Here is a 24,123-nt window from a genome sequence, read left to right on the forward strand (position 1 = left end):
CCATCAAAGAAGCAATGAGAACCAAAAGAACTACAGAGGAAGTTTTAGTGAAAACACAGAAGATGGTGGATTAGTAAACAGGGTGCTGAACAGAAATGGCAAGAAGCTGAAAGCTGACATGGAGCAAAAATACAGACGTAACAGATGGAGATAAGCTTTAATGACACGGTAGATTCATCTTCTCTGCTGGTTTGCTAAGACAACACTTAGAACCAGTTTGTGTACAGGAAGGGACCTTTAAAGGTCATCTAGTCCAACCCCTGCAAGGAGCAAGGACATCCCCGACTAGATCAGGTTGCTCAGAGCCTCATCCAACCTGGCCTTGAACGTTTCCAGGGATGAGGCATCCACCACCTCTCTGGGCAACCTGTTACAGTGTTCTACCATCCTCATTTTGAAAAAACATTTTCCTTCTATCAAGTCTGAATCTACTTCCTTTTACTTTAAAATCATTACCCCTTGTCCTATCTCAACAGGCCCTGCTAAAGAGTTTCTCCCCATCTTTCTTATGAGCCCTCTTTAGGTACTGGAAGACTGCTATAAGGTCTCCCCAGAGCCTTCTCTTCTCCAGGCTGAACAGCCCCAACTTGCTCAGCCCTTCTTCACAGGAGAGGTGCTCCAGCCCTCCGATCATCTTTGTAGACCTCCTCTGGACCCTCTCCAACAGGTCCACGTCCTTCTTATGTTGGGGGCTCCAGAGCTGAATGTAGTACTCCAGGTGGGGTCTCACGAGAGCAGAGCAGAGGGGCAGAATCACCTCCCTTGACCTGCTGGCCACACTTCTTTTAGTGCAGCCCAGGATGCGATTGGCTTTCTGGGCTGCAAGCACACATTGCCAGCTCATGTTGAGCTTCTCCTCCACCAGCACTTCTAAGTCCTTCTCCTCAGGGCCGCTCTCAAGCCATTCTCCACACAGCCTGTATTTGTTCCTGGGATTGCCATGACCCATGTGTAGGACTTCGCACTTGGCCTGGTTAAACTTCATGAGGTCTGCATTGGCCCACCTCTCCAGCCTGTCAAGGTCCCTCTGGATGGCATCCCTTCCCTCCAGCGTGTTGACCGCACCACAGAGCTTGGTGTCATCAGTGAAATTGCTGAGAGTGCACTCAATCCTGCTGTCCACACCACCGACAAAGATGTTAAACAAGGCTGGTCCTAATACCAACCCCTGAGAAATGCCACTCATGACCAGTCTCCACTTGGACATCAAGTCATTGACCACCACTCTTTGAGTGCAGCCACTCTCCACTTCAGAAATTTTTAAAAGTGTTCTCCATATCCCATGAAAAACTTTCAAGTGTTTATATGTAGATCATGTTGATTCTTTGGACTGTTTCCTTTACAGACGTTAAGGTGGAACTGCAATACTGTTAACTGTCTTGCCACAGAAATCCCTCTGTGTTACAGAAAATATATAGAATATATTTCTTAACTCAACACACCATCCAACAACTACGTTTCTTATTAGCAAAGAAAGGCCCTTCACAAGTTGTTCCCTCAGTCTTGTGATACTTTGAAATGAGAAACATAGCTCATACAGTCTATAATGCCTGAAATGAATGTTGTACTGAAGAAGACAGGTTGAAGAAACAAGACTGAATTTCTTTGGACTAGATAAGAGAAACTTAGGCAGGAGTACACAAACTATAAAAAAGGTTAATATATGAAAGGTTATGACAAGGGAATGGTGATTGTTCTACACATCCACTGGGAATAGAACATGGATATATCAGTCTTACTTGTAGAAATGAAAATAAGATTAAATAGGATGTTAGAAAAAAGCTTTCTATCTGTAAGACTACTGTAGCACTAGTGTCGACAATCTTGAGAGTGTCCAAAATTCCCTTCGTCAGAGATTTTCAAGAATGTGGTTTAGGACACTTTCAGCTCAGACTGCTGAACTAGAAGTTCTCTAGAAGTTCCTTCCAACCATGTACTTCTATGTTTACACAACATTTGTGTGTGCATTTTGGAATGAATATCTTTCAGTATTAGCCTTATTTATACAAACGATTCTGCAAAGTAAATTCCAGCAAAAGTTGGAAGTAAGTATTACTTAGAAACACAGTATGTATTTGTCCTTTCCAACAGTGTGCGAGATACAAGTTCAGTATGATATAGCCTTTTTTCATTTACATGTACCTATACTACAAATATTACAGTTCTGCTTTCAGATGCCATAAAAATTAATATCAGCTGTAAAAGGATGTGAAACATGTAAAAATATCATTTTAACACCAAAAACTACATTTTCACCACAGGTTTTTGTAACAAGACTTGCATATGCAATACATGGAACAATTTAAAAATCATTTTGATGCATTATGAATCACCTGTAAAAAAATAAATAACTGAAGACATTCTCAATTTTGGTAAATATTTATAGAGCCAAACAATATGAAGTATATGTAACAATCAAATTTCTAGTGAAAATGTGTGCAAGTAGGTTTATTTTGAAAGGAAAATTCCTACTCCCAGTGTCATACCCAATTAAATTCTCCAGGTAATGACCCCATTTGCATAGAGAGCTGAACCCACAAGTGGGAATTTTAATGGGCACACCACCTGAGTACATTAATTGAGAGTGACACTACTTGAACTAGTTTTGTGCTTACCCCACTGAAAATTCTACTCATATTATTTTTAATGTCAAGCTACAAGTCAAATTTCAAGATGATGGATTTGTTCTTTTTTAAGCATTGAATTTGAATAAAAGAAGGCTTTAATTCTGTTATGCATTGCATAGCTTTAACTAATGTGTAGTTCTGATTCTAACCATTGCTTCATTTTTTCAGTGATTGGAATTTAATTTTATTCATTAATTTGTGAATAATTAGATAGAAAATAATGCCTTCAGCAGCTAAATTGCTTTTGGATTGCTGTTTAGTGTACTTTTACCAGAATGTGTTACAGTTAAGCTGGCATAATAGTTTACTAAAATGTAATTCTGTAAATATGTCTAATTATTCTTTCTGAAGAAACAAGACTGAATATAAAATTTCAGCCATGGACACCTTAATTTTCTTAAATTTAACCCCATGAAAGCTTGGTAGTTGTAAAGCAGATTACTGATACAATGACAGCAGTTGTCAATAGTAGTGGAATCCTTACACCACGTTTCCCTCTATCCTTCACACGCTACTTGTAATGACCTTGAAGTTACCGTGGATTCTAAACCACTGCTGTTAGTCTACATTAAATATGTAATCAAGGTGTCTTTTCCTCACATGAAGAAACAGACAAATGAAATTGCATTTCCTAGGGAGGAAAGCAAACTCATGTTTTTTAATATATTTATTTTTCCCAGCTTGTTCTTATCCATCTTCAGGAACTGAAAGTAGTACAGAATCTAAAAACTCGCATATATATGCCACTGTAAAAAGTATTAATTTTAAAATAATTTACTGATCTTATTCTTGTGAGAACTACTTTGAAGACGGCCAATTTGCAAGATTCTGTAGAGTCCATCTCACCAGAACTTTCAGTTCTTTATTTCAATGAGCAAGATACATTCAATGTATTTTGAACTTCATATATTCAAATGTAAAACATTGTTGAGCTACAGTTACTCAGACATATTCTAAAGACAGCACTTTCACAAGTCTATTTGACTAGGAGTTGCATATTAACAGTAAACATAAAAAAGACAAAGAAATAATTTAAAATATATCACACATCTTGGTGTTGCCCTAGACCCCTATAATAAGCAGTCCTTACTGTTCTCTTTGAACAACAAAGATGAAAAAAAAAACAAAGTCAAACAAACCACCTTGTGATAAAATTAAAGAAACAAAGGTAAGCACTGTGAAAAACAGATTGTAATGTGAAACACAAATTGCCGTACAGCATATTCACAGTGTGGTCACTTTGTGCAACTTGGAGATGAGGCAAATTGCAGAAGCCTACACCACTGATTGAAGAGGAATTGTATAGTGCTTGGGCACCAATTACATACCCTACTGAGAAGATATAAAGAGCCTCAATTATAGTGGAGTATTTCGTTAGTTAAAATAGCATATGCATGTCAGAATAAAAATTAGCAAGATACTATTAAAGGTATAAAATGTATTATACAATCTAACATAACATTATGAGTATCGAATGGCAACATACTAACAATTGCTATAACATACATACATAAAGGAGGCAAACAGGATTATATGTAGTGTTTGAGTATATTAAAGTGAGGTGAACTGATATACTAAAAACCATATAGAGATTAAGACCACCTAATCAAACTCAACATCTGCCTGTTTTGCGGAATGGTAATTCAGAGAAATTTCTCTCCTTCCAACTATAGTAGATACAGCCCATCATATCAAAGGCTTCTAAAGAAGAGAAAGGCCTTTTACGTCACTAGCGCCACATCACCGGTAAACAGCATAAGCAAGTGCTTACAGGGAGGCTGAATTTTGTACAAGCAATCAACTTCACATTCGAGCATAGTGAGAACAGTGAACAAGTGCATCATGGAAGTGGGTGCAGGATATTACTTTTACTGAACTTCCTTCAATGTCCTGATGCAAAAACAGAGCTGAAGTCCCCCTGCTCTCTTTGGAAGTCAAAAGAACTGTCAGAAGGGTTAGAAGGTAGAAAAAAAGTAAGGTTAATGCCTGGAATAGCTCTAGGATTCTAGAGCTACTTACTGTCACCATCAACACTACCTGAAGTCTTCTAACACATGGTGTGCACACTCACATATGGGCAGAGAGAGGGACAGAAAGAAGACACCAGGGAGCTATTTTTCTATTCCTTAATTTCATTTTGGGGCTAAGAATAAGTTTTCAAATACATCTGTTGCCTTTCAGAAAGTTACAAGGCTGCTGACAGAAGGAGCTTTACTGTGGAAATACATCAATACAATTGGCATTGCTCTCCAAGAACATACATCAAATATGGCAATCATTAAGCCTTTTTGCTTAAATAAAAATGTGTGAACAGCTCAGGAAAGCTTTTAGTTCAGAAAATTACTTTATAAAAGCAAGGAATCACCAAACTCAACAAACAATTCTTAACACAAGTTCTACAGCTGAAATAGAGTCAATATTCAATCCAAAAGCTCCCAGATGTTGATCATGATACCTCTTCATAGAAGCCATTTCTTTCTAGAAATGTTATATATTATAGGTACCAGCTAGAACACCTGTAGGAAATCTCAAACAGTGCTATTTGTCTGTGCTTTTATTAGTTCTCTTTCATGAACAATTATTTTCTAAGAGAAGCTTGGCACACAGTCTCGATGGCAACACTTCATGGTACACAATCAAGCACAGAATTTAGGTCAGTTTTAACATATTACCTCTGTAATGCCCAGAGGAGACATATTACAATTATTTTAGAACCTCTAAGGGCCCACATATACACGGACATAGCAGAAAGTTCAATAAATTTAAAACAAACATAGAAAAATTAGTGCAAAAGCCTGCAGACATCCAGTTTCTGCAGTTTTAAAGTAGGAGAGGTATGTTCACACTTGGCTTAAGCCAATATGAAAAAAATCTTGGCTTAAATCACAGATGAAGTGGTCTAATCTATATATGTTTAAACTAATTGATTTTAAAAACATACCTTACTTTAAAATAGTGGTACAGTGTATAAGCCTTCAGTTTCATAGGCCACAAAGGCCCTTAGACTTTAATATGTCTACTGCAATACTATGAACCGATTACACTCTGTGTTCAGCTTGTTGTATTAAACTGAAGTCTGTTGCAGCAGATGTATTATGATAATTTTAATTTTGATCAAATTTAGTCATTACTGGAATTTCAGCTCATTAATACAATTATACTACGGAATTAATTTGCCCTCTTAATGATAAACTTTTTTTACTGTTGGAGATTCATGCTTATGTGACTTCCAGTGCCTGAATTGGTTTAGCTCCACCTGTAAGACAAATCACCTGCACTGGCTCACCCTCTGTGCAAATCACCCAAAGGCCAAAGCCTTCAGGAAGTGTTACAACAGAAGAATCATAAATAAGACATGAAATTAACATTCAGAAAAGTAACAGGGCAAGACTAGAAGAAGATGATATCCCAAAGTTTCAAAATAAAGATCTTTATTTCAAAATAGTGTTTGAGAATAGCACATTCAGTTGATATAAAATACAAATAGCAAGTTACCATTTTTCCAAATGGGCCAGTTTGTAGAACTATATACTGAAACACTGTAGAAGTTCACAAGAACTATTATAAAATAGACAGTAAAGTTCTGATGTTTTAATTTTATTTAAACTATATCTTCACATTTGTCTCTGTCTAATTGTTTGTTTTAATTACAGAAGGTGCTTACAAGACTGTCTATAATGAAAATTACAAAATAGAAATTAAGAATATAAATACAGAAAGAAATTCCTTAAACTACATAGTAATATTCTCTGCTACAAAGATACATTTGACAAAAGTGCTAATATCTCTATGACAAACAGTAGCAGATTACATTTAAATGTCAAACAAATCACACAGTTTTTTTTTTTTTTTCATTTGTCCATAATACTTTGATACTTCTAATCACTATGAGGGTTAATAAACACTATTTTGCTTCCTACTATTTCACAAATTAAGTGGGAAAAGAAATAACATATCTGCATATGTGTCTGTGTGTGCATGTGTGTGAGAGCGTCTGTACACATACGCATATAGGTATGAACAAAGTTCTTGTAATTATTACTTGTACTTTAACAGTACTGGAAGTACTTAATAGTAAATACATTTCCCATGTTTTCATAATTTCAATTAATCAAAAAAACCTCTGAGTTCCTATAAGTAGAAACAAGGGTTTGTGCAGAGCAAACTCCAGAGATAAACTTTTATACACAAAAAGGACTCCCTAGATGGGTATTTTCTTTTTTAAAAAACTATATCATCCTGTGGTAAAAGTAATCTTTACTAACATCCAGTATTTACTAAAAGCTTGAAATGCAAATGTGCTGTTTTCCAAGCATAAAACTGGAACTGCTCAGGCAGGGCACTGACACTGGGGCAGGACAGGAGACTGGAAGTCCTCTTCCCCTCCTCAAAAGCACACTCAAACAAGTAATCAGCCATAATTGACCTCTCTGTGACCAGATGGACACAAGGAAGGACAGGTCATGGTGCTGCCTAGTCCCAGAGAGCATGTCCCCACCACCACGGTGTCAACCATAGACCTACAATGGGCGAAGCACTGCCTAGACTTTTTTCAAGGTGCATCAAGTCCCAGTGCTCACTGTGATGCCCTCAATTTCCCCAGAGGCATTATGCCTTACAAAGGCAAAATGCCTCCAGGCACTGCCACTCAACCAAGGCACCTCTTCCCCCTTCCCAATGTGGTTCAGACTTTTAGGAGTCATAATTGAGCCCCATGGGCCTGATTCTGAGCTCAGGGAATTTATCAATTTAACTATATGATTCCTTATTAACCTGCCTATTACCATAATATCTTTGTGCTCTCTAGCTAGAGCTAACCCAATGGAAAACTCTGACATTAGTGGAAATGCACTTAATTTATGCAACACAGATCTGAATCTGGCCCAATGTATGGGGAAAAAAAAAAAAACAAAAACATGGTAAGAATCATTTCTTGTAGCAACTATCAAAAAACAGATAAGAAATCCTCTGAGTAGATCTGCATTGCATCAGAATATACCGCAATATTGCAGATGCTAAGGCAAAACGCAACACCTCCCAGCTCCCTACTATAGTTGAGGATTTGGCTATGTTACCTTCAGTGATAACTTGCAGTAGTAGGCACTACTAGTCAGTGTTCACAGGGAGAAGCTTTGGTTAATATCAGACCATTTGTTGACTTAGCTTCACACTCCTGTGATCTTTAGCTTGTCACATTTGCATAAACTGAATTCACTACAGCGGAAAGAGACATTTATGGTCAATTCACTTAACAAAAATACACGATTGGATATCGATTACTCTTGTAACAAGGCCTAAATTTACAAGATCCAACAATCTACAAATGGGAAATCTGGAGTGTAGATAGGAAAGCTTAGTTATGTGAGATCAAGAGGTGGTTTACACAGGAAAGTTAATGAGCTACAGACATGGAGAGGAAAAACTAGCAGATGGTAAAGAAAATGGGTACCATTTCCCCCTAAATCTGGGAATGTCGTAAACCTCTTTATATGTTGGATCAAATTCATTTCACAATTACAATGACAAGGAGAGATATTTCTCAGAAAACCTTAATGGTACAACAGGGAAAAAGTTTGCCACTGGATCCTAACTGTATTCTTCAAACATTTTAAATTACAATAATTTTATTTTTAAAGGATAGAATACATTTTTAAATGCCCTTTTTTTTTTACACAGTTATTTAAAAATAACACTTAAAATGTATCTGAAAATAAACATCTTTGCGTTTTCTTTTTGATTCAATGACAGAATTCCTTGACCAAGTAATTTTTTCTACTCTGCTTATATTCCACCATCCTCTGTGGATCTTTCTCACATAGTGAAGAAATAAATACTAAGTTATGTGATACTGGCTCTAAAGCCACAAACATAGACAGGGCCACTTAATGTACAGGTTTAGATTCTTGAGTTAACTTCTGATGATTTCCTTTTACACCCGAATTTTGAACAATTGTTAGTCTATCAGTTAGTCTGTTAGTTTAAGGATATATTTCATGTCTACAGAGATTTCTAAAGTCTCTTTCTAAAAAGAAGCATTTCAAGTAACATTAGTATTGAAATAAAATCTAAGTTCTCTATTCTGTCTTGATTGATAACAATGAAATATTGGTACTCTAGTTCACGGCAAAACTTATACTGATTTTAGTTTGCCAAATCTTCCCATAGTATCAATACTGACAATGGAAAACAGCAGGAATCTCTCTCAAACCAATGAGATATTCAAAACAAAAGAAATATTGCCAATGTGACCACTGTAGCAAAATCAACAGTAGATTCCTGATGCTAACTTTAGAATTAAGTTTAAAATAATAAAGTTGCTTTCAACCCAAAGAGATTGAAATAAAGACGTTTTGCTTTACAGAATGCCTGTAAAGGCATGCTATGCATGGAGGCATTTGAATGTTTAAACATTAAAGTAGGTAAAGGCAAACACTGTAGCCCTGTAGCCTCTTTTCTGACCAAAACCTGTAAATTCAAATGACAATTTTGCCCTCATACAGCCTGTGGTATCAGGCCTATAATTCGGTTTCAATAGTCTTCCATTTGCAAAGCCAAAAGGAAGCTGGAATGTAGCTTGAGTTTCAAATACAAAACTACAAAATTTGTGTTAGAATACAGATTTGAGGATTGCTTTTAAAAAAATATTTATATATAGGGAATTAACAGTGCAATACCAGTTGGCTGTGTGAAAATCTTACCTTGTCTTTCTTCAAATGCATTTAAAGAAAACTTCTCCAGTTTTACAGAGAATAAAATAAAAAGGGATAAATATTTCAGGATGGGAAGCAGATCCCACAGCATTCCATACAGATCTCCAGGCAATCTGAAGATTCACAACACGCGTCCATTATGCCACAGTCCATATCACATGGGCAGTTACAGTCATCCCCCATCTCGTCCCCACAGCAACAGCAGCAGGCCTCCGATGTGCAGATGCCACAGGATGCTTGTCCCAGAACAATGTTACAGAGGGTGAGAAATTCACAGAACAAGCAAGCCAGGATACAGTGAACACAGCAATCTTCATATGTATCAGTTCAGTAGCATGTCATGTATGAAGAAACAAACAAAAAAAAAAAAAAGGAAAGAAATAAGAACAAATCATTAATATGTTATTCTAAATCCAGATATATCACAATGTCAAATAAGTAGCTGAAAGACAGCCACTCAGAATAGACATGATCTAACACCACAATGAGCATGTTTCCCATCTTCAACGTCACTTTTGCAGTCTAACTTGTCTCCAATTCAGTACTGGTTTTGGTGCAAGTTTCCTTTCCCCACTTCACTTCATGCAAATCCCTAGTACTAAACATTCACTTAGATCAATTTCTCCTGTCATTTATTATGTAAAATATCCATATCTGATATCTTCAGTCATAACTTCTTCCAGCAGGCCCACAAGTGATTTAATAAAAAAAAAAAACAACAAATCAGCTTATGAAAGAAACTAAAACTACTTCCAGCCTCTCCCAGTGCATCTTGCCCATCTGAACCTGCTTGGCTTGGCCTGATAGTTATGAAGAAAAATAAGGGAGTTGCCATATCATTTTCACTTTCTTTATAGTTTTATGCACATCTTAAAACCAGCACAACATCAGGTTATATGTATTTCTGTATTTTCAACAATATAAAAACCACTCAATCAAACCACAATTTTGCTATTGCTTTTCTACATAAATCTCTTGTCAATCCTTTTAATGTACTGCTTTAATCTGCAGTAGAGTTCATAACTACACCTGAACATCAATATCCATCTCTCGTAAGTACTGCTAAATTACATGAGGTAATTGAGGCGGTGTACCACAAACCGTCCGCAAAAAATGTGGCACCCACAGTAAATATATGGAATAGCTTCAAACAATTGCTACATCCGTGAGACATGACAGGGAAACAGAAAGACTGGAATGAAATATGCACCACTGAAAAGGGTACTGCACGAGTGAGGGATATGCTCGGTTGTTTTCACTCTCCTCCCAAAGTAAGCACATAATGTGTATAAAGAATACGTAATTGGAAGAAGCAGCAAAAAGAAATAAAACTAAAACTAAAATACAAGAACGGTCCAGGCTACAGAATACTGTTCTTTCCTAGCCTCAGCTTTCCTTCTTTTTTTTATTGTTTAAAAGCCTTAACTCCTTTAGCCACAAATAGTTGAAGATTGAGAAAATATTCTGGGGAAAATACCCTGCACCATCTCATCCTTTCCCTGTACATACAGGCTATCACAGGTATCTGCTATGAAAGGTCAGTATGGAAGACAGGACATTGAGCTATAGGGGCATTTGGTCTGACCACCTACAGACGTTATGTTCTTACAGTTCACAGGCTGGAGACTGTTGTCATAGGCGAAAGATTACAATTATTTGCAACAGTAATACAATTAGCAGGCCTCCTAAATATATTTATAATGTCAAAAATGGCAGAGTAACCATGGCAAGTGTCTTGATTGATTCAAAGTACCTCTAACATTGCAGAAACTTGGACTGCAGGACAGTGTAGAGATGATTACTTTATAAAAATACTTAGAGCAATGCAGTGACAGTGGCTCAGACTTGCAAAATCTGTCCCAAGAAGCAAAGTAACTACCATAGCGCTTGGCCCACGCTAAACACCACACTGCTGAGGATTGGTTTCTCCTACTTACTACGCTACTTAGATCCAAACTTAGCTTGGGAATACCTGTACTGCAATCTGATCACAGTCATAGCATACAAAATGAGTAACTATGCCCAAAAGAAAAAACAGAAATATCAGGAAAAGCAAGAAGGAAAAAAAAACCCAACAACCTCAAAAACTCCCTACTACTGTGCAGGAAGCAAAGCTGAGAGGAAATCACAGGTAAGACTGAGCTGTTCTTAAAAAAAGTTGTTGCTTGTATTAAAAGGCCGCTTTTTCCCAAAGAAATACTGTCACTAAATAAGTGACCTTCATAGAAAAATCAGAAGACATGTGAAATAAAGCTGGGGAGTATCAGTTCACTGAAGAGGACCAAAGCCAGACCGATAGCGATTAATTAGCTGGTTGTCATGGAGATAGTGTTAAATTCGTTCAGGTACAATCTCCTTTCAGATAGTCTTTTAATATGAGAGAATAAGATAAAGAAGCCAAGAGTTCTATCTAAGAAGCCTTCATATTTGAGGAACTGAGGTTTTTACTATTTTGTATCTTTAAAATACAGCTAAAAGAATCTAATATTGCAATAAATTTTGTTCTTCTAGTAATGTTTTTCTAAACAAAACACTGTAATAAAACTTTATGTGTATCAGTATTAAAAATAAGATGCTCAAACAAATCTTGCCTGCTTCATGCAGGGATATGTAAAATTGTAGGGAAAGAACCAAACATTTACAGAATTACAATATACATATTTATTGACAGATAAGAGACAGTTCACGGATTAAACAGAGACTGCACTCAGAAAAGACTTTCTGGACCCACAAGAGAACTTTTCCCTGCTAATCTAAGAAAACACTAAATCAATACTTACAAGGAGAAGCTATGTTAATCCAAATAAAGGTATTTCAAAGGTAAAAGCTATCAAAAATGGTCCAAGACACAGAAAGAAATTTTGACCATTAGCGCTATGACGGAAAGTCTGTGGAGGGTCTTTCTTTGCATCTCTTCTTCACTGAGTGAAACACTTAAAGTATTTATTTACTTACTGTTTATTTTAATTTCTTTCTCCCTGTATTTCAAAACTAATTTTCCATTTAGAAAATCTTTATACAACAATTTTTACGTAACCTACTCAGACACTTAACATAAAGCAGAGACACCCTTTACTGCTCTCCTCATTCTTGCAATGACTCATTTGTACAACGAACATAAACTTTGATCCACATTTCAAGGACAAACCTGAAATAATCATGCTTTTATATTCTTCATGTTATTGACTTTTAATAGCTATCCAGGTAGCAATTATTTAACACATGACAAAGCATGCTGTTACCTAGCCCTCCTGACTTGCTGAATTCAGAATCGTGACTCTTAAAGTCTGTAATATATTCAGATAAAATGAGCGGAAGAATAATTTCTTCCATGTACGACTCCTACTTCTTAGCTTATTATCTACAGTTGTAATTATAAAGAAAAGGAAAGGACATAGTCACTGTGGTTTTTTGTAATAATAACAAATCTACATGCTACACAAAACTCACATATCCTTCTGTAGTACCCATATTCCTATAACAACCTATCAGTTCCATAGGCAAAAATATACAGCTAAAACTCTCTCCTTTTGTTTGCCGTTGCAGGGTGCCATGATAAGTGGAATCCAGCCACGAAGAAGACGCTATATGAAACTCACTCCAAAAGAGATGAGCTCAGGTTTTTCACTACCATGTTGGAGACCACTAAATATATTTCACTGCTTGCAGAAGACTCCCCAGTAATTCTTTCCTGCTTCCAAGACCAAAGAGACTATTTTAAATTACTGATTACTTTAAATTTTAAAACTATGTTAACATGTTAAGAATACAGACCATACTGAACTCCCACTCTTTGACTATATCACATCAAAATCCTAATAGTTTTTGCAGATGAGCAAGTAGTGGAACACACTAATCAAACTGGAACTAAACTTAATTTATATATTTTTGAAGAATTCGGAAAAAAAAGTAAATTTTATTATCTTAATGTCTGATGACATGTTTTCTGGGAATCTTTAATATATTTTAGTCTTTTCTGATAAAGATACGATACAGCAGTATTGGTTATGTAAAGAGAGGCTAGCTTAAAATGATCTATTTCTTTACCCTCCTTTTTTTATTTGAGAATTAGAGGCTTTCTCATTCATCTTTTCCCGCTAGATACACTAATGCAATTAAGAATTAGGCGTATGTCTTTACCAAGGATCAAACTTCATCTGCCTTGATGTTCACAATGTAGCACTGTTGATAAATAGTTAACTCTCAAGTTTCTTGGGGTTTAAGTTTTCACGAAACACTTTCCCAGAGAAAGAAGAAATTAGTCTATGTCTTATTATGTAAGCCCATCGTTAATGAAGATGAGGTTTTCCTTAGGACTTCCGTACTACATCACACCAGTCCCAAATTTACATTGCTTTTCAATTCTTCTACTACACTGTTCTCTAATTAATGTAGAAATGCTGCACAACAGATTCGCATGACACAAAAATGAGGATGTGGGCTGCCAAACACTGTACAGAGGTATACTTCATACAAAAAAAACCTCATCAAACAAAATAGTACGTCTGCCTTAGTTCCTTCATCAAATGCATTTGATTCCACCAAAACACAGTATCACATTTGTTGATTATGATCCAAACTCCCCAAACCTATGCTGAATGGCAGAAATTATGACAGGCTTGGTCTTTAGGCAGTATATTTTATTAGATCAACTCACAGTTGGGGAAAAAAAGATGAGCTTTCAGACACAAAAGCTGATCTTTAATTATCCTTTCATTTTGCCTGGGATGAAAGTTAGACCTGAAGTTAAAAGGGTCATCCGATGCAGCATTTTTAAACACGGATGCAAGTAAAGCTGTTTCCTTAGTCCTTTGGCACGTCCCCAAAAGTTACACATTATGTTAGGGAACTTCATCAAAACTGTTAAACAATGCCAAGGCAAACAGAAACCCAACCAACTTGTCCAAGTTTTTGTTGCTTATATCATACACGCAACATTCAGCTAGTTTGTGCTAATTTAACCAAAGAGTACACAGTACACGTAACACCTACTTCAACTGGGTTATAAATGTTACCACAGACAATATCCAGACAAGAAATAGACTAAAATCCCTTAAAACTGTTTTCACACTGTTACTCAAAGCCCAGAGGGCCCCACTCTATACCTTATCCCAGTTTTAACGGCTACGCTCATTTAAGGACAAGAAACAATACCAACAATAAAACAACTTTAATTTTTGTCCATGTCTTCCGACATTTGCACGTGTGCACCTTTTATTTCTAAAATCTTTGCATATAGATATTACTCCAATATCAAATTTCTTTTAAATACTGAAATATTTATTTCTTTTATTTCAACTTTCATTTTAACACCTCCTCTTCATTTTTATGAGAGGGTGCAGCTCTACTTAAGAAACAGACTTTTAAGAAAACTATCAACCATCGAAACTGTACAAGGGATGCTGAAGTTGAACTGAAAAACGTACAGAGAAACATATGCACAGGGTGATCTGTGCTGCTTTTGTAATGTTTGACACTAACCTGTCACAAACTGACCCAATAAGCTTTCATACCAAGCAGGCAGGTCACATATGATAAAAGGTTTTCAAGTCTGCAATGGTAAATAAGCTCACTTACAGGACGGTGACCTTGGTCAGCTTCTTACTAACTAAATTCACCGAGTTCAGACAACTCAAAACAAATCTCCAGGCAGTCTGCTGTCTCACAGCGAGAATCAAAAAGGACAAAACCGCAATCAAAGTGGCAGCTGAGGTCCTCAGCAGGGTTTTACTCCAAGCCCCCCGCAGAGCCTTGAACAGAAGCCCCAGCAGGCACTACAGGCGTCCCGCAGTCCAGCGGCATGAAGCCGGCAGTGGCGGGGATGAACATGCGGTGGCGACAGAAGAGACAGCTCATGGCCAGAGCGGCACGGCAAACGAAGAAAAACCGCCCCAGCACAAGTTTCTTAAAGGTGTGCATTGCACAGAGGTGGGGATGTAAACTTATTGAGCAGCAGCAGGCATGCCATCACACCACCGTTCCTGCAACGTATGGGGTTCGTGTGCTACCCATCCCCTTCCAGAAAACTCACTGCACCCAGGAAAATGCTCAAGGAAAAATAAGAAATGCAGAAAGAACAAACTGACGTGTCTCATGGAGTATAGTTATCTCTAAATAACAGAGCTACATTTATTTAGATAGGGGAAAATACAGTTACAGAGCTTAGTATATGTGATACTTCAGCATCTTAACATAGGAAACTATCACTGATCAAGAAAATTAAAATGTTGCCTGAACAGGCAAATTACACTGCAAAACACACGAAAACTTTCATCAAAACCTGCATTTTAAACTCTCAATACAGATATACTCCTGTATAACCAGGAGTAAAATGATACAGTTCAAGCATACAGATACACTAAGAAACGTGCCAATTTACAATATCTAAGGCTTCCTTAGAATATGAAGCTTTCATTGCCATTGCTCATCACTGCAAATACTGAGATGAGTTAGGTGCCAGCTAGACCACGACCTTATAAAATAGATACTGCAGGAAGACCTTTTTTCGTTACAGGCCATGTTTTCCACTCACTCCTGTTACACAACATGCAAATGGTCTCCCAAGCCTGCTATGCAAACAAAAATATAAACTATGCTTAAAACACACCACTCTTCAAAATGCCTTCTTGAAAATCACAGGTTTGACCATATGATAATGTTTATTCACGCACTGCCTGATTGACAACTGCGTTGGGACACAAGGTTTGCTAACAAAAAACCCACTGTTTAGCACTTCGTGCTCAGACACAAATCCACTTCGAATCACTTTTGAAAAGACAGCAACGGAAATGTTGGCCCAAGTAGAGAGATTTGCAGGATACTAAGTAAGTAGCTGCCTAAATGCTACTTAATGCTATGGGCTGGATTTCAGAAGTGTAGGTATGGTTTAAAAAAAAAAAAAGAGAGAGATGGCCAGCAGATATTTCTGCAATGTTAGACTAATCATGATATAAAGCACACTCATACTAAATTTCAGTAAATAGTAACAATCCAATGACAGAATAGTATATAAAAGAAAACATACTGCTGCTCTTTGTGGCACTTTGGGGGGGCTGGGGGGAGGAAATCAATCCCCAAATCTACTCAAAATCATATGCCCAGAAGGAAAGGAAAGCTGACAGCAATTTTTTCACTTTATACAAATGAATATAAACCAAAATAAGATGCTCCTACTTCAAAGAGATGTCTGTTACGCTGCTAAGAGAACTACTCATTACTTGTCATGTATATGCACCTAGTGGTTCTTAAGACTCTGGCTTAACACGAAGGCTATTTGATGGACTTGCTTTGTCTTCAGTTAAGCCATAAATATCACTTGGGATACTCTTAACATATTAATGTAGTCAGCAGCATGAGTTAAACAGTGCCCACCAACCCTATACTTGGTTTCAACATCTAGAACAGTTGCACTATACTAAACAGAACAGGGCGGGGGGGGGAGAGAGTCTCATTCAAATGCACTTTGAAATGCTGAAGTTTAAACACTGGATGAAAAAAACTCCATACGTGAGGTGAGATTGTTCACTGCATCTCAGTAGCACAACATACGCAATCCAGAAGGTTGAGGAAGGTTGCTTCAAGCCTTACTCCGGCAAAAGCATGAGCGGTAACTTAAATCTGGTGGCAAGACACCATTGTCTGTCCTTCCCCAGAGCCTCGTCCTCACGCTGCAGTCTTTCTTTATCTACCTCACTCCTGCATCTAGCCTTATCACACTTCTGAAGACCAATTCTGAAAACAAAATCATTGTAAAGAAGATGCTTTCTGGTGCCTCTCTGACTTAGAGAGCCTGGGAATGAATAAAGTGAAAATCTCACCATATGTACAGGAGGCAGGCTCATGATCTGCTTACCACAGTTTAACAGGCTACCATTTCCAGATGAATACAGCAATTGTTTATGATCTTAGCCTTCTGAATATATGGAGTATAACCCTAACTCAAATTATCAGAAGTTACTGGAGCTGTGGGAACTATCCTGACAAATGTAGTAACCTGTGAGGTCACAGCAACTTGACCAGAACAGAGAGCTCCATTTCAAAACTGAATTAAAACCTGTATTCCTTCTCTCCATCAACTTTCTATAAACAATTGCTTTGAAAAAAAATGCATAACATCAAACTTCATTAGGTTTTGGTAGGAAAATTTGGTTTGGTTTTTACAAAATAGTTAGTGCCTACTTCATTAAATTCCCCTTCCATTCCTCCCACTGCCAGTTTCTCCTCTTTCCTTCTCCAGCTCTGCATATGTCATTATTTATTACTTTCTGCTTCTCTGATACACATATGTATGTATTCAGTTACCCATTTTCCTTCATTTCCTAACATGTAGATTTACTGTTCAGCTGCCTCCTTGCTGTTTCCTTTAGACCTCCTCCTCTCTTTAAGTTGCTTTGGACGAGTACCACTGCTTCCAAACACAGCAGCTAGACTGTTTTATTTTCACTCATTTACAATTGTTTTTTCAGGCGTCCAAGGTGTTCCTCTGCACTATACATAACAGGCGTAAGAGAGTGACAATTCTCTTTGCTAGAGGTCTACCAACCAGAGTTTTGGAAGGACTGTAACACCTCTGACATAAATAATTTAAAACATTATTAAAATTTATTTGAATAAGAAAAATATTTTATTCTCAATATGCACTGAAACCTACTCAGTCCCTTTGAAAAATCTTTAGAATTTAAATAGTGTCTAAAAACTGGTTTTTAATAGAGACGCTCCTACGATTTCATAATTTCTTTGGGTTTCTTTTTGTAGTGTAAGTTATGGAGCTAACTAAGATTTCTTCAGGGACAATATGGATTAATAATAGATACAGAGGAAGAGCAGAGCTGGTGAGTGCACTCACACCCTCCTAAGCCTCAACGGATGTGAAAGTGTTTCTAAACAGCATATTCTGGAATGCTGACGTGACTCCATAGGCTACAGGCTCATTTAAAAAGGCAGATTTTAAAACTTTTATACTACTGCTACCAAAATGTCTGTTACATTTTAAGCACTTCCAATGCAACTTCAATTCCAAAAGCTCACAAGATGTTATCTACAGAGCAAGTGGAGCTTGCAGTTGGAACAATTAATAAAAGATTTGTTAATGGGGGTTATTTTGATGGGGTTATTTTGGTGGAGTGGGGGACTGGAGGGCTTTATAGCTTGCATTAGGGCTGTCTAGTAGTTTGGAGACCAATGGGAGCAGTATTGATCTTCTTCACTACCAGCTTTTCTGTTCTGTCAGTAGATAAGATGTTCTAGAGCAAAATAACTATCAGATTTGGACTTACTTTGCATTACAAATAGGTACAGTGCTCCAGAAATACCCATCTCTCATCTTTTAAGAAGAAACAAGAAGAATGCAGCTTTTGGGAGGCAAGAGGAAAAAGTGACAAATACTTTCTCTTTTCTGTAGTCTAAACTCAGGTTGATGACCAGAATTTTCACTCTTCCTTCTGAGGACATAGCTGATCTCTTTTCTCTGGCCACTTTGTTTTGCATAATAGAACCAGTTATTCTTTTGACTGGCAATAGAGCAGAGCACTCAAGGTGGATACACAAGGCAGATGAAGTAAAAATACATGGCATGTGTTTTCAGTTTGGATTTTTTTGGTTAAAAAAGCTACAAATTAGATAATAAAATCCAGAAAACCTAGAGCAACTGATACCAGCAGCATAGGTCAAGCTATTCAGAGCATATATCCAAGTTTCCACATCCAAAATGAGAACATTACAAGGTTAGATGTATAATGGTAAGTATATTTAATTTTCGCAATTAGGTGACTCAAGAAACTATAGGTGACAGTATGTCCTACATTTCCATACTTGGAAGCTATGTAAGTTAGACAGTGTGACAACACAACGTAATTATCTATATTCTAATCAGACATGCCTTTAAAAGTATCAACATTTCTGACTGTGTATAAAAAATTGTATAGTAGCAGTTTCAGACAATTAACACAATCCTGTGTTGGATATATAAATCAGATTTACAGCTATATTTGAAGTTATCTTATTAACTTTCTCCTCAATCATTCAGTAATTTGACATAATCATTGACAAGGTTTTTAAAAACAAACAAAAAAACCATTTACTGTATTTATTCCAACATAATTTCAGAAGAAAAAAAAAAGGTAGTGCTTGCCATAAATAACTGTATAAGGGCATTAACAGGGCAGGTATCACCTCTTTAGAACTCCGTAATTTCTTTTTCAGAGGCTGAATTTTCTAAATTCAGAGGCCTGCCCTTTATACCAGTCACGTGAACAGATCTAGGTCTCTTGACTTACAGATTTCACATATAAGAAAAATATTGGGCTGGAGGGTGAACTAGATTTCACGTATCAGAAAGAGATAAAAGGAATATAGCAAGTACAAAGTCATGATTTTGGAAAGAAATGTTAGAGGACTGAAAGTGCAACAGAAAAATAATGCTAAGTTCTTGAAGATAAATATGAAAATAAACCACATCAAGGAGGACCAGCCCATGACACAGTCTGAGAGAAGCTGTTCATGACATTACTACACAGATTCCCTCAGTAGGTTTGACTGAAGTAGCTGAAGTCAAGAGAAGTCACTCCACTGACATCAGTAAGCTTCATTCAGGCCACTACGTGCAGTCCTTCTGATCCTTCTTCCTTTCATCTAGGCTGAGAATCCTTCCCATTTCACTGAAGAGTACCATTTCCCATGTCTCTAAAAATCTGCGTTTGTACCCACTCCCCTGAGGTCTTTTTTTTAACCAGATCTACGCTTGCCTCAAACCAATAAAATTTGTACACCCTCTGCACCCTTCTTGTAAGGGGCAGGAGCAAAGCCCATTGAGTGTATTAGTGCTAGTGGGAAGGCAGCGGATTAAGGAGAGGCTTGGGATCTTAGAGAGCATTAGAGTAATTGCAAGCAGGAAAAACACACACACAGAGCTAAAACATAAGGGAAATTATTTACTTTTGCTTATTTAAGCTGTGTATAGGGAGTATGAAGCTTTTTCATGCAAATAATTTACAGCCCAAATGTAGCATAAACACTGAAGCACAGGTCCAAATTTTATTACCTAGTACTCAGATCCCACGGCAAGTCAGAATATCTGCTAACAGAACATTTTCAAAAGCAAACTCTGCCCTCATGGAGCCTGCCATTATTGCATTTAAGTATTTACCATGCTTTGAACTAGTGCTTTAACATTTTTTCTGGTGTATGTGACAATGTTGACAGGAGCACTAAAACATTATCACACTATGTTGCCCACATGTTTGAAAGCAAGAAATCTCCCATTGCTTCAATTTCTTTCAAATACTTAATATTTTCCTTTGGGGAAGTAACTTGTGTTTTATCATAATGATTTCTATTTGCTTCTGGAGCATGAGTCATGCTCTTCAATTATTTTCAGTTGATTGTGTAATTATCAGTGAGAATTGCGTTTGGCTAGTTTTTACTCAGTTTGGGGGTTTTTTAATAAGAATTTCTGCTTACCTTCAGGTGAAGTACCTGGCTTTTCAGAAAACACAGAGCTTATTTTACTCTTCTTGCTGGTGTTGCTGTTGACAGACAAGGTGGACTGAATTTTTCTGTGCATTTTTTCTGAAACAGGAGCCGAAAGTTTTCTGTTGTCTGCAGGCATGTGCTTGACTCCATTGTGAATTCCACTTCCATTACTCAGACCAACACGGCCGTTTTGGATTTTGCCACTTTCTTCCTCACCCCTTTCCAGTGTTGAAGTATTTGGCCGAGGCAAACATTGAGGTTGTGCTTAAAATGAAAGAAAGAAGGGTCAATTTACATTGTAAACTGATAACTGAACAATTTAGGCTACACTGGGAAGGCAACTTTCAATGCTCTTATTGATCAAAGAACAAACTGAAAAGTTAACATTCCCTCATCCAAAAAAGAAAGTAAAAAATATCTCTAGATTAAAAATACTAGGTATTCAGAATGCACCTCATGCCTGTATGAGGCCTAGATTCTCTCCTCATCACTGCACAGAAAGGTTTGTAATGCTCTGTGAATTATACGGAGAGAAGAAGGCAAGCAATTTGAAGATGAGAAAAATCAAGAACGGGAAAAAAAAGTAGTGAAACTGAGGTAAACTTGGGGTAAGGGAGTCAAATAAAGAATGGAGGAAATGCAGCAGAAGGAGAGAAAAAGGTATGCGAGAGAAGATAGAGACTGCAGTAACAGAAGCAAAGCTGCAGGTTGGCCAACCTGCCAATCTTCAAAAAACAACCTGAGTGATAAAGTAGGGACCCCTCGACAACGAGCCACACCAGACCAGTATATTACAGAAGAACAGAAGTAACCAGGTAACTAACAACAGCTGCAGCTTAAATTCATAAAGATTGTGGATTGCTAGGAGGAAGAAAACCAATCAAAATCTGTTTTTGTGGAGGAGGTGGTCCAGTAACCAGAAGGAACATGCATTCAAACACCACATAGCTGTGGCATAGAGTCCCTTCTGTCCATATTACTCAATTCAGAATCAAAATTTTACAAAATGGCTGTAATGGGCCAGTTGGAGCTTTAATGGCAACAAACTGAAATGGTCAAAGGGAAAAAATACAAAACCTGTCAAGGTAGGAATCTCCAACGGCCTAGTTAAGAGTCTAAAAGTTCATGTTATCAACCCATTCTAATGATAGGGCATGAAACTTGACCATTCTTTGTTGAGTTACTGTATCATAAAGGAGCATATTTTTAATAACATGGAAAATATATTGTCTATGTATTTAAAGTCTGTATCTGAAGAAAGAAAAGATGCAAGACTTTTTTAATGTAAAGCTTTGTAATAAAAAAGTAGTTTCCAATTAAAAATTCTTCTTTAGAAAAAAAAAATGCAGACTTTGTTCAGAAATTAATTAAACTATACAGATAGTGACATAATAAGATTTCATAATCAAAAAGCATCAGCCCGATCACCTCTCCTAATCAAAACACTACTATATCATGTTTGGACATAAAGAGGTTTTCAGACAGTCCAATCTTCAACTATTTCTAAATCTAATGCCAAAGAAAAAGCCCATATTCTACTGAATACTCAAGTGGAGAGATTACACAGTGCCAGCAATAAAGAAAAACAGTGCTGCAGTTCATTCTCTTTTCAGATTATTCATACCCGTTTTCAGATGATTTCACAGTATAGCTTTGTATGCAGATTAGACGGTGTCCAAGATAACAGTATGTACACATAATTACAGTTAGTGTCCTCTAAAAGAAACATCTCCACTGATCACTTCAGGTACAAATGATCACACTTTTGGACAAATACTACGGAGACACACAGACCAACATGGTCCCTAAAAAGACTCTCAGTTCTGAGCTTGCCTAACAAACCCTCAATGCTTCCCTTTTATCAAGGGCACTGATACCATTCTCAGATTGCTTCCTCCAACTATCATAAACTTGTCCAGATTAAACTTCAGATAAATCTTAAATAAGTCCAGGTCACATTCACAGACAAAAAGAGATACTTTTCATAATAGTATAAATATGAACTGGTTCATTTTTTCTTGCCATTTGCTTTTTAGTCACAGCAACTAAGGTTTTAAGAAGATACCCTAGACTGCCCACGTCTATCTAGTAACTCTGACTGAACCTACTTTACAAAAGTGAGAATTTTGTCTTGCAGGAAAGGGAGGACTAGGGGAAACATTCATGCTTTAGCCTCCCCAAAGATGTTAAAGGGAAGACACAGATCATTCTCTTCCATTACCAGCAGTAACTGCTCACAAACCTCTAAGCCAACAAAGTAGGAGAACACCACTATCTGACACATGAACAACTGTTCTCCAAAAAGTTTTTGATGGCAATACAGAACTGTTTTTCCTTTAATTTTTTGCATTAGCGCTTGCAAAATCTATGAACAGAAGCATTTGTAAGGCTCTTTCTGCACTCCGGAATTCCATTTGTAACATATATTCTGCTAACCTTTCCAAACTACCATAAAAGCCTCAAAACAAGTTTTAAATGAATTTTCTCCTACTTAAAACAAGATTCTTTAAACGTATATGACTTTATGATTCTATACTGCCAAGAATGCTTTGTGTAGGACATCTTTCCACATACACACAAAACAAATTTTATTAAAAAACGAATCAAATCCTCCCATTTTAAAAATAGTCAAGGTAGACTTAACTATAGTAAAAAATAAAATCTTTAGCAACAATAGGAATCAATATTTTTACTCTCTGAAGCTCAGTTTTCATACCCATGTAAATTGCACTATCAAGAACAGTGTTTTTCACATTCTGTGTAACAATGTTTCCTCACACTGTGCTGCTGCCTACAATTCCCAACTGTGGAGTGGTGCAGTTGCACCAATAACCTAGAATTACTGGGGAGAGGTTAACCTTCCTCAATAAATAAAAGCAATAGACTACTAAAAAGTTCTGCATGTCTGGACACGCAGGTTTCTAAAACTGACAGTTATGACCTTTTTCAAGCCAGCTAAATTGGTGGTGGCAGCTTACAACTGTTGGTATATTTTTGGTGCTTTGCTACAATACAGTGACTTGACAAATTATCCAAAATTCCACCTTAAAAATTATATATGTTTCTGTCAAATTGTGGGTGAATGGGAAGTGTTAGGGGATCTAAACATTTGCCTTTGCTTTTATTACTAATTTTTACTAAGGGTTTTTTGGGGAAGGGTGTGGGGTTTTGTTTTGTTTTTTTTTTTTTTGTTTGTTTGTTTTTTAATAATCCTGTTCCCAAAGTACTCTTACTTCAGTCTTTTAGCATTAACATACAACTTTTTAGCTGACTGGCTTTGCAGTATTCACATGTATTACACAGGTCAAATCAAAATG

General features: G+C 36.9%; 1 protein-coding gene across 2 annotated transcripts in view; it reads right to left on the minus strand.

The window, feature by feature from the left end:
* Positions 1–6,041: 6,041 nt before the first annotated feature.
* Positions 6,042–24,123, minus strand: part of MDFIC (MyoD family inhibitor domain containing) — a 51,672-nt gene continuing 33,590 nt past the window's right edge. For both annotated transcript variants that reach the window (XM_086747603.1, XM_086747610.1), the window contains exons 4-5: positions 20,795–21,070; positions 6,042–9,648 (exon numbers count right to left, since the gene is read on the minus strand). In XM_086747603.1, coding sequence (XP_086603729.1) covers positions 9,401–9,648; positions 20,795–21,070 — 524 coding nt within the window. In that variant the 3' untranslated portion in view covers positions 6,042–9,400. The remainder of the gene's footprint in view (positions 9,649–20,794; positions 21,071–24,123) is intronic.

This window comes from Chlamydotis macqueenii, chromosome 1, assembly GCF_036417535.1.
Source record: "Chlamydotis macqueenii isolate bChlMac1 chromosome 1, bChlMac1.mat, whole genome shotgun sequence".
In the NCBI taxonomy this organism is placed as follows: Eukaryota; Metazoa; Chordata; class Aves; order Otidiformes; family Otididae; genus Chlamydotis; species Chlamydotis macqueenii.